Source organism: Chelonoidis abingdonii, chromosome 9 (genome assembly GCF_003597395.2).
Source record: "Chelonoidis abingdonii isolate Lonesome George chromosome 9, CheloAbing_2.0, whole genome shotgun sequence".
Taxonomy (NCBI): Eukaryota; Metazoa; Chordata; order Testudines; family Testudinidae; genus Chelonoidis; species Chelonoidis abingdonii.
The window spans coordinates 50,242,987-50,255,382 of NC_133777.1; the positions used below are offsets into that span (position 1 = coordinate 50,242,987).

The 12,396-nt window shown below is 40.1% G+C and overlaps 1 protein-coding gene across 3 annotated transcripts in view; it reads right to left on the bottom strand.

The window, feature by feature from the left end:
* The window catches only part of TMEM266 (transmembrane protein 266), a 125,470-nt gene that overhangs the window by 81,996 nt on the left and 31,078 nt on the right, over positions 1-12,396 (bottom strand). For 2 of the 3 annotated variants that reach the window (XM_032763069.2, XM_075069530.1), the window contains 3 exons: positions 11,863-11,928; positions 5,549-5,654; positions 2,518-2,706 (listed from right to left, as the gene is read on the bottom strand). In XM_032763069.2, coding sequence (XP_032618960.1) covers positions 2,518-2,706; positions 5,549-5,562 — 203 coding nt within the window. In that variant the 5' untranslated portion in view covers positions 5,563-5,654; positions 11,863-11,928. Of the gene's footprint in view, positions 1-2,517; positions 2,707-5,548; positions 5,655-11,862; positions 11,929-12,396 lie in introns of those variants that run through there. The other variant, XM_032763070.2, reaches the window with a different exon arrangement.

Genomic DNA, 12,396 nt, shown 5'->3' on the forward strand with positions numbered 1-12,396 from the left:
TTCATAGCAGGGAGGCCTGGTTGAGCCACTGGCCACTGCAGAGGCAGATAAATCTGGTGGGAATTTCAGAGAGAGGGGCATTTCCCTGCTGTCCGTGACTGACAGGTCTGTTTCTGCACCCAGGATGCAAGCAAGTTGAAGTACCCATTGTAACATATCTTTGGACCTTGAAGAATGGCGCTTCAGATGGTGAAATCTCCAGCTACAAGGGTTGAATAATTGCACTAAACTTGTTTTATATTTATCCAATAACAATATAGCCTCAGGCTTGCACCTGCATACTCAAATTAATTATAAAGTGCCTTTTTAGACACACGTGTATTACATCATATTTATATAATCTAACTGAAATTTATTTTCCCTTGTTTGGAATTTCTGAACACATCTCATGAAGTACAATTTGGAAAAAAACTAGTGGCAAGAACTTTCCCCTCATTCTGTTTCCTGACTGCACCATGGAATACCTGCTGAGTGTAGATCAAGGATGTCTCATCTTTGCTGATTTCTAAGAGTAGATTAAAACATATTTAATTGTCAACAATTTGAAGCTTATATAAACCTTTCTATGTCTTCATCTTGAAATCTCAGATTGATTTACTGTGAAGTGTTTGTAGATAGATCATGCAGTAAAAGTAGCTATATACATTTGGTATGATATAAACTGAAATAGTAATGAACAGTAGCTATATAATCCAATGTTGGGCAACTGGTCTCCTTATCAAAGGTGATGCTAGTTTTATATAGATTTGCATACTAAGGGAGACAGCTTTCCAAATGAGTCACTGTGCAGTCAGTTATCAGAGGGGTAGCTGTATTAGTCTGTATTCATAAAAGCTTTTGTGGGTAAAAAACCCACTTCTTCAGATGCATGGAGTGCAAATTACAGATACAGGCATAAATATAAACAACTCTTACTACTACCATGTGTAAAATCTGTTTACATGCTACTTGTTTTACCTGTAAATTACAGTTGAAATTTTGACTTGTTAACTGGCCTTTGTAAAAAGCTCAATTTGGCCTTCAGACCAACAGAAGTTGCATCCATATGTTTGAAGGCAGAACAGAGCCTTCTACACTCCACCCACTATTGGTATTCCCTGTCTTTTAGACAATCAAGGTGCTAGGTTTGTTAAATTTTTAAGGTAGCTGCTTATAAACCACTACTTATAAAAATAATGGATCTAGGTAAAATGCTTTGCCATTCTCATATATACTGTGATTCAGTATTAAACATTCCTTTACCTTTAATATACTCAGTTGAAGAGTATATTTAGTAAGTGTTTTAATTCTCTCATTTCCAAAGACATTTTCTAACAAATATAATGAACTCGATTTTAACTCCCTGTGTAAATGGAGCCAGAATCGGCACATTTGTTCTATCAACAACATTATTGTGCATATATATCAGGGATTGGCAACATTTGGCATGCGGCCCGTCAGGGAAAGTCCCTGGCGGGCCAGGCCAGTTTGTTTACCTGCTGCGTCCGCAGGTTTGGCTGATCGCAGCTCCTACTAGCCGCGGTTCGCTGTCCCAGGCCAATGGGGGCTGCAGGAAGAGCGGCCAGCACATCCTTCGGCCTGCACCGCTTCCCGCAGCCCCTATTGGCCTGGGACGGCAAACCACAGCCAGTGGGAGCTGCGATCGACCGAACCTGCGGATGCAGCAGGTAAACCAACTGGCCCGGCCCGCCAGGGGCTTTCCCTGATGAGCTGCATGAGAAAGGTTGCCGATGCTTGATATATATTCTGAATAGCAACAGCCTCATTCAGAGCCTACCAGAGCAAATTCTTCTTTTAGAAACAGAAATAATCTGCATGAGGCTTAGGAGGTTGTGTTGCATAATCATAATCACCAGGTCAGGAAATGTCCACTCAAACATGTGGACCACCGTCACTAACCCGTGGATCTCACCATGGAACACTCTCCTGAGGCATCTATCACAGAGGACCTCTGGAATGGCTTTTCTGCATTTTTTTTTATTTTGCTTTTATGGGGAAGAGCCAAAAGTCAGGGCAAAAGACTCAACTTACAGCTTGATTACACTTGGAATGCCACAGCATTTCTGTGCCATTGTAGTACTTTGGTGTAGACACTGACGGGAGTGGTTCTACCATCGCAACAGGTAATCCACCTCCCCAAGAGGCAGTAGCTAGGTCGAAGGAAGAATTATTCAGTTGACCGAGCACTATCTATACCAGGGGTTAGGTCAGCTTAGCTACATCGCTGAAGGGTGTAGATTTTTCACACCCCTGTGTGATGTAGCTGGGGTGACCTAACATTTTAGTATGGACCAAGCTTTAGTTTTCTCTCTGACAGCAGTTTCCTAATATGCACTGTGTTCACCTGGGAGCCAGAAATTACTTTATTACAAGGAGTCTGAAAACAACTAAATAGCTACATTAGAAAAAGATGCTTTTAGAATGGATTCAAGTGAAATTGGCTGGCCTTCTCTCTCCATCTCATGGCTTTCTCTTCCGTAAACCATGAAAATCCTTTAGGATATCCTTTGTACTTACCCTTCTCTTTGGTACTCCTCATCCAAATTTGACAAGAGCTGGGACCCTGCCACAGAGAGATCAAGCGCAGCAAGGGGTAAATCTCGATAAGTGAAGTTAACAAGTTGTACAGGAGCTAAGCTTTTAGTCTCCTCTTCCACTTGTTGTGAAATTATCTCAACTTCTGAAACTCCAGCTTCTATTGTAGGCCTAAAAATGGTGAATAAGGAAATGGAAACAAATATAAGCAGTAAGAAATGGGAAACTTCCACAAGTAGCTGGACTAAAATTTCCCATAATGAAGGCAAAAGGCTTGATTACTGGTATTTGTGTGTCATTTTTGATAATACACATGGAGAAATGTTATATCGTGCCAAAATCTATCTTCATCTGTGAAAGGTCGCTCCCACTGAGGTTAACAGGATCCTCACATGCACACAAGGGCAAAATTGGATTCAGACTGCAGAGTTGAAGCCTTTTCATGCACATAAAATATAAACATAAATATTCAACAAACACACAAAAAAAACAAACTATGAACCACGTAGCAAAGTACACTTGCAAACTAGAAAAGAGAGTCAATGAAATGAAGGCATGTAGCTAAACCCCCTCCTTTTGGTAGTGAGATCAGTGAACAATGGTCAAGCATTTTACTGACCAGTTTACAATCACTCTAAGGCAGTGATTCTCAAGCTTATTTGACTGGGCTGCCCTTCTTGGTGTCTGTAGTTGTTTATGCCTCCTTCCCGAGTACATATACCAGCACCCAGTTCTGAAGGCACAGCAGAGGCTGCTGGCCAGGCACCCAGCAGCCGCAGCACATAGTAAGGGGGGTAATGAGAAAAGTAATATTCATCAATATCACTTTTCACAACAGACTTAGTGCCCCATTGCTACCCTTACTTCTGCGCTGCTGCTGCTGCTCTTCTGGGGCTGACAGCCAGAACCCCGCTGCATTGAGGTGAGGGACTGAGGCGTTGGTGGGGGAAGAGGGGAAGGAGAACCCAAGCCTGGGCTGCCTCCTGGTGAGGGATTGAGGGGGTGGAGGGAAGAGAGCCCAAGTGGTGGTGCTTCAGCTGTTAGCCCTGGGGGACAGGGCTTTGGCTGTCCCATTTATCTCCGTCATCTTGGTGTGCCTGGACTTTCTGCATGAGCCAGACCCAGCCAGGGCTGACAGCCAGAGCTTTTTTATTTTTTTTTTTTTTTAAAAGAAGCACAGTTTGCCCCTCCCTTGACACATTCCTGTGCTTCCATTGGGAAGCCTTCCCCATGGTTTGAGAACCAGCGCTCTAAGGTAATACATACATTCTATTATCCTTCAATGACCTCTGGTCAATATTTAGAACAGTTCTGAATGCTGCCACATCTTGCCCTACTCAACCAGAGAAAGGGTTGCTAATGCTCTAGGATTTTCGAGGAGAGTTATTGAGTAAGAAGAGGAATAAAATTATAGGAGGATCCCAGATAAATTCTTCCCATCCATATATGTGTAGAACATAATTTTAAAACTGGTTACGCATTCTCTATACTTCTTAATGTTAATGGGAACTCCATGCAAACATACAAGGGTAAAACCACCAAGTATGTGAGTCTATATGACTTACAATAAGATACCACTTACTTAGAGAAAAAATAAGTTGTTGCCCAGTACTTAATATATAGTGTATGTGATGGAGAACTTTGTTAGTGTAGAGGGTTTGCCTGTCAAGTCCCAGCAGGGATAGATTCTTTACAGATTCCAGTGAATGCCTCTCTTTCCATTTGACTCACACTGTGTTGTAACCATAAACCTCTTTAGCTTTAATCTGGGAGAGCTTGTTAAATTCTGAAGAAATGCCAGGCTCTCTCATTCAAGTTTTCGACAGATAGGTGTGATGGTTGGGAAGGTATTTTTCTTTCTTAGGGATACAGTTAAAAAGTGCCTTACACGCAACTTTCCTTTCTTATTTGACTGCAAAAGTTGCACTGATTTTTTTTAAAAAGAGCCTATTATAATCCTTCAGTTATTCAACCAACCTGAATAAGACTTCATCTTTCTCACAAAACCTGAATAATTTAGAAGAGCTCTTGCCTAAATTGTGTGTCTTGTAAGAGTTTGGAGGCAGGAACATAAGATGTGGATGAAGAAGGACAGAAGTCTAAGTTGAAGAGGTGGGAAAAGGCAGTATTGCTCAGAGTCTAAGCATTAGAATTACAATGGAGTAGTACCACTGCACGGATTACCTGGGAAGGTCACTTTAACAATGTGAAGACACTATTATGACTGAAGTAAAAGGCTTGCAATGACCTATGATTGTTTCACACAATCATAGAAATTAGTGCAAAAGATCCTTTGGGTCATCTAGCCAGTATCTCTTTTTTTAGTTCTTTGTCCAATCTAATTTTACATGTCTCAAGGAATGAGACTTTTACCACTTCCACTGAAAATTATTTCACTGTCTAAAAAGATCTAATTAGTAGGAGATTTTTTTTCTGGTATTTGGCCAGACTCTTCTCTTCTCTGATTTAATGCTTTTGTACCACATACTAACTGAAGATGCTGGCTTCTATTTTGGAAGTGGACCACAGTCTGACTACCGGTATTATAGAACAAACTGAAAAGTGTTAGAGAAGCCCTTTTAGCTTCCAACTGTTTTGTTTTTTTTTACCCTTTTGGATTCTTAAGTAGATTAAATGAGAGCTAGATAATGAAGTGACAGTGAAAATGCAAATGACACAGTGTTGACAAATAGTCTTAACACAGGCTTGTTGGCAGGAAAACAAAAATTTAGATAGACCTGAAAATAATTTTATATATTAGTTCTTGGTAATTCACTATTAACAATACTTCAGAAAAGTTTACAATATTCATTTAGTTGTTTTTGCACTAATTCTGGGACCACAGACAACTGAGCAAATCCTGCATCTCTTATCCCATACTTAAAATTCTCCTCCCAGCAATACTGATGTAACCTCCTTGGGATCAGGAGAATTTGGCACAGAGGATTTTACGTGAATGGGATTTGACTCATTGAATGGAAAAGCATTTGTAACTTTCTCATATGGTACTTACTGGGGATTGGTCATGTTGAAAGATGCAAATAAATCAGCAGTTGTTCCAGTATTTAACTAACTTCAGCTCCTCTGCAGACAATTTTCAGCATTTCAAGGCAAGGTTTCTACAAGAGGTAAAATGTATTATCTAGAATTCAATTGCAGTTAGTGTAACATTCATTTTCATATAATGTAGTTTGTACAGCAGTTTTTTTCCCCACAAAAGCCATGCACCCACCTCTTTTTTTGGTGACGCTTCTACTCTGGGTTAAGACTGCCCCATCACAGAACTTTGAAAATATATTGTAGCTTTTCAGACCTCTACGCACACACCCTTAGATTTAAATAACATTACAGGCTTGGCTTTAAACAATCAGAAAATTTAGAGTGATGGGCAAGATCTTAGGGGCAGATTTTCAAAAGAGGCAAAGAGGTTTAGGAGCATAAGTCCTCACAAAGTCCACTGAGCTTATTCTCTACATACTATACAGACCTGTACATATGAGAGTGTTAGTTAAGGTGAAAGGATTTAGGAGCACAAGTCCGAATGACTTCTGTGGGACTTGTGCTGCTAAATCCCCTAGCATCGTTAGGAAAGCTCTCCTTGGTCTTAACTCACACTCTCATGTATAATGATCTGTCTAGTATCTAGAGAATGTTTTCACCTATCAAGCTCATAAACCTGTTTGGCATAATGGGCAATCTTTGCCCAAGGCCAAACATATGCCTGTGCATTTGTGCTGTATCACAGGACTAAGGCGCAACACCAAAACTCTAATGGACAAGCTTGCTAGAGTGAAGCCATTGGCAGCAGCTGACATGCCTTGCTGTCACAAGCACTAATATTCAACCCTAAACTGTAAAAAACAATGTAAAAGTCCAAAATATAAATCTAAACAAAACAAGTCACTGCCCTTTTAAATTAAGTATTTGGGAAATTGTAGTGATAAAAAATAAAAATGAATCTGAGTGATATAATGAGAGACTTTTAAAAGCTGTTTCCAGCGTTGTACAGTGCATGTAATTAGTCACAATGAAGTTAAGGAGACTGTTGGTGAAAGATAAAAAATGTACTCTTATTAATTAGGAGTACATTAAAATGAGTGCCACACAAATGTATGAAGTTAGGGCACAGCTGACATTCACATTGAAAAATTGCCATTATTGTACTAAAATGTCTTCTGAGTTTTAAACATTACTTAAGTCAATTACAAATTGCATCGTTCAAATCATTTAGGTATCCTATACTTCTTTTTCCAAAAATTCATAATATAAGCCAAACATTTATAGGATATGATAAAGATGTATAATATATTGACAGTATGAACCTCAGCAATCCCTTAATATCAAATAATTAACCTAAAATTGCTAGTATAACTACTAGAAGTACTATAATCATTACTAGTAAAGCGATTTCCAAAGCATTATTTCATATACTGCATGCCTGTAACACAATAACAGCCAATTAATTTATTCTTAGATTGCCTATATACTTGAGTATTCAAAAGGCTAGGGTCTAAATCTTAATCACTTTACTCATGCAGCTAGACCAACTGAAATTAATGGAAATATTCATCTGAATAGAGCAAGCATGATCTGGCCTTAAAATAATAAATAATTGTATAGACTAACATATATACCATATTGATCTAAGAAACTTGCAATTAAAAATCTGATTATAAACAGAATTTGCATATGTATTTAGATAAACTCATTCTGATGCACTGCAGGCTGATCCAACACTCATTTGAAGTCAATGGGAGTCTTTTCATTGGCTTCAATAGATCTTGGCTTAGGCCCCAGCTATAAGTTTGTTCATTATGTTCCTAAAGCAGAAAGCACTTACTTAAGTTCCACTGACTTTAGTGAGATTTAAGCACATGCTTAAGTGATGTGCTGAACTAGGGCCTATAGCAGGCTAAAGGTAGAGACTATTGTAGATAAGGCTACAAAACACTTCTCAGGATGAGCTTTGTATTGAGAAGCTCATAGCTCCCTAAAGCTTCTACCTTTCAGGTTGAAATTTTCTAATGTGATATATTTTTAAAGGAAAGTTTGATCAAAGTCCCATCAACTGTTTTTGAGTGATGGGAGGATAAAAGAAAGGAGATTTGACTACAGACCACCAAATCAGGAAGAAGTGGTGGATGAGGTATTTCTAGAACAAATATCCAAAACACAAAACCTGGTAGTAATGGGGAACTTTCATTACCCAGACATCTTTTTGAAAAATGATATAACAAAACATAAAATTTCAAATAAGTTCCTGGAATATATTGTGGACAATGTTTTGTTGCAGAAAATGGAGGAAATAACCAGGGGAACAGCCATTTTGGATTTGATTTTGACCAACAGGGAGGAATTGGTAGCAGATCTGAAAGTGGAAGGCAATTTGGGTAAAAATGATCATGAAATGATAGATTTCATGATTCTAAGAAAAGGAAGGAGTGAGAGCAGAAGAATAAGGGTAATGGATTTAAAAAATAGACTAACAAACGCAGAGAACTGGTAGGTAAACTTCCATGGGAAGACAATCTAAGGGAAAAAGGAGTTCAGGAGAGCTGGCAGTCTCTGAAGGAGATATTAACGGCACAACTGCCAACTACCCCAAAACAAAGTAAAGATAAGAAGAATCGTAAGAGGACAGTATGGCTCCATCACGAGCTCTCTAATGACCTAAAAATCAAAAAGGAATCCTACAAAAAGTAGAAACAAGGACAAACTGCTAAGGAGAAGTACAACAGAATAGCCTAAGCAGAGCCGGTGCAACCCATTAGGCTACCTAGAATTGCTGCCGGAGAATGAATGAAGCGGCAGTGGCAATTTGGCGGCAGGTCCTTCCCTCTGAGACGGACTCAGGGACCCGCTGCCAAATTGCCGCCGAAGAATGAATGAGGCGGCGGTGGCAATTCGGCAGCAGGTCCTTCCTTCCGAGACGGACTCAGGGATCTGCCGCCGAAGAAGCAGTGGTGGTAGAGCTGCCGTTGAAGCTCTGCCCATCGCGGTAGAGCTGCGCCCCTCTGCTCTGCGCGCCTGAGGCAAGTGCCTCACTCGCCTTGCCCTTGTTACGGCACTGGCTGCGGCTGCTGGGGAGAAACAGCCCTCCTACCCAGCATTAGCTCTGTGGCTGCTGTGGCAAGGGAGAGACCCTCTCCTCCTTTCCAGCCTCAGCTTTGTGGCTGCTGTGGCGAGGGAGAGACCCCCTCCTCCTTCCCAGCCTCAGCTCTGGGGCTGCCGTGGCAGCGAAGAGACCCCTCTCCTTACCAGCCCTAGCTCGAGGGCTGCTGCAGCGAGGGAGAGAGGGCACATCCATCACATTAGAAGGTAAGACTACCGATATTAAAATATGAGTTATGTGCTTTTATTTGTAGAACAAAAAAACAATTATTAAGGTTTTTTTATATAGCGCTTTTATCCAAAGTGCTTTACAATAGTTAGCTAACGGTACAAACAACATTTGGAAAGATCATTAAGTGGTCTGCTGAGACCCTCGGCAATTTTCAAGTGGTCCATGAAGAAAAAAGTTTGAGAATCATTGATTTAGAGTACCAACTGATCTGGGGTAAGTGACTGGTCTCTTGGGACTGGAAGCAATCTAAATGTGATGTGATTTTTGGTGTAAGTAACCATTTTATCATAGAATCATAGGATCGGAAGGGACCTTGAGAGATCATCCAGTCGAGTCCCCTGCTCTCTAGTATTAACTCGATCATTCCTAACAGGTGTTTGTCTAACCAGTTCTTAAAAATCTCCAATTATAGAGATCCTACAACCTCCCAGGGCAATTTATTACAATTTATCACAAAGTCCAGATTGTCTGGGTGGCAAGATAGACTGGAAAGTCTAAGTGGACTGTCTGTGACTCCACGTTAAGACTGGTATAGTTATCCAGGAGTTCACCTTTGTCACTGGCTTGATGAAATCTAATTATAGAACATACCACGAGTTTGAGGTGCCTGCCCTATTTTCTGACAGTCTGCCCTGAGGTAGGCACTCACAGTTGTGAGCCACTCCAGATAGCATGACAACAAGCAAGTGACATAAAAGTAATTAAGAAAAGGTTCTTTAAATACAAAAGGAGCAAGACAATGACTAAGGAAAGTTTAGGTACTGTATTCAGTGGGGAAGGAGAGCTAATAATGGATGACATCAAGAAAGCTGAGGTGTTTAATGTCTATTTTGCTTCAGTATTCGCTAAAAAAGTTAATGGTGACCAGATACTCAACACAATTAGCATTAACAAGAGGGAGGGACTACAAGCCAACATAGGGAAAGAGCAGGTTAAAGAATATTAGATAAGTTAGATGTATTCAGTCAGCAGGACCTGATAAAAGTAATCCTACAGTACTTAAAGAACTAGCTGAAGCAATCTCAGAACCATTAGCAATTACTTTTGAGAACTCTTGGAGGATGGGTGAGATTCCAGAAGACTGGAGAGGGGCAAACATAGCACCTATCTTTAAAATGGTGAAAAAAAGAGGACTCGGGGAATTATGAACAAATCAGCCTAATTTTGATACCTGGAAAGATACTGGAACAAATTATTAAATCATCAATTTATAGGCATCTAGATGATCTAGAGTATAATAGGGTTAGAAGGAACAGCCAGTATGGATTTGTCAAGAACAAATCATGCCAAACCAACCTCATTTCCTTCTTTGACAGGGCTACTGGCCTAGTGAATAGGGGGGAAGCAGCAGATGTGATACATCTCGATTTTAGTAAGGCTTTTGACACAGTCCCATGCAACATTCTCATAAGCAAACTAGGGAAATGTGATCTAAATGAAATTAGTATAAGGTGGGTACAAAACTGGTTCAAAGACTATACTCAGAGAGTGGTTATCAACGATTTGCTGTCAAACTGGGAGGATGTATCTAGTACAGTCCCACATTCATTAAGCTGAAATCATTAAAATACTAGCCTGCACCTACTGAGAAAAGGTCTGGAGCCAATACACAGGCTTCAATTTGATGTAAAGCATGGTTTTATCATCCAGCCTTCCCAATCTTATACATTGTTGGAGAAGTCAGATTTGTCATATATAGACTCCCTGGTATCATAGGTTCAAATCTCGGCAGGGTTGACTTAGCCCTTCATTCTTCTGGGGCAGATGAATTAAATTCTATACAGTTCACTGTGTGTCCTTCTCAGAGAAGACCTTAAAAGTTCCTGTCTGCTCTGCCTGGATATTATATATGCTATGGTACTAGAGAAGAGGTTTGTGCTGGTGCTGTTACCCAGAACTCTTCCCTGTTTGAGTTACTTTGTTAACCTTTATGGTTGGCCATACAGTGCACTAACTGACTGTTGCCTTCCAACCAAGAGGTGGTTGAATTTCAGTGGGATTATACGTATATGCTACTTTTTGGAAAGCGCTTTGGGATGAAAGATGATACGCAACAGTAAAAAGTATGCAAGAATGTGTGTATATTGCATACCCAGATAGTAATCACAAAAATTCAAGAGTAGTCTTAAAACTCTGTATCCTGGTACTTTTTCATTACGAACAGGATATTTTATTACACAGCCTTACTACATATATGCAAATACAACAAGCTATGTGTGCACTGTAGAACTAAGAAGAGGGAGGGAGAGAGAGAGAGAAGAAAGGACGAGGGAGGGGAAGGTGCAGTTTAAACATTCTGAACCAAAGTCTGTGCTAACTTGTATTCTGTGCAGCTGAACTGAGGTCACTGTATATCAAGAGCACACAGTCCAGGTTTATGTGTACACACACACACACACACACACACACCATTCCTTTGAAAGTACATATAACAGTTCTAGATTCTTGTACAAAAGAATACACACAAGAAATGAAAATCTAAAACAAAACTATTTACCTGACCAAAGCAACAAAATTCAATCTCCACCACCCCATCCTCATAACCCTCCACACACCAGCTTTGCAAAATCTGTGGAGGAAAATGGAGAACCCTGGCAGCATGCTCTGAAAGAGAATAAATCGAGCAAGAATGCCAGGGTTGCTTTACAGGGTTTTCCCATTTTTCAACTTCTCTGTGATTTTGAAGCATTTACACTAATAGAACACACATTGGGAAGGTTTTTTTTTTACTAGAAACATTAGGCTCTAATCTCAAACTGTGAATGAAAATTATACCTATTCCAAAGTTAAATGGGAAGTGATGGGAGCATCAAAATTCTTGCTATCCCTGTTAGTCAATCATAAGTAAGTCACGGAGCTATCTAGAAGCCTAGAGGAAAAGGGAAATGGATGGAGTCATCATAGGAGAGGAGGAGCGGTTAATCACCTAATAGTATCGTGCTGGGATCTTTTAAAAAAGAAAGAAATAGAGTGGCTCCACGTACCTCTGGGTATGAACCACAGATGTGTCAAGAAACTTCATGATCAACAGCATGGTAGGTAGAAGAGAGCTTAAAAAAAAGGAAAAAGATAAGATCAGCATGGTCGTGACCTTCATTCACTGTCAGGAAAAGATCATTAACCAGCACTATTAGTGCAATTTATGTACCTTACTGAAACCTGAAACGCTACTGCATGAAGTCAAGAAACTCTGAGAATTCTGGAGGCTATCTGATTTACCCTGTTATAATCTTCTCAATCAGCCCAAATAAAGATTCAAAACAGGTCCATAGCTGGAAACATTTTCCACATCAAGTGATGCCTCAAGAATGTTTCTTAGAGGCTGCTCTTCTGAAGGGAGGCACTGAGAATCTTCACCGACAGAGAACACAAGACTTCCTTGCTGGCATTCCTCTGTTAGGAAAAATTTGGGTCTAGTTTATAAACTACAGCCTGCAGCTCTGTCACCACTTCAGTGAGCAACAATGACCTCAATTCAAGTGGAGCAGACATAGAATGTATTCCCTCAAGACATAGCT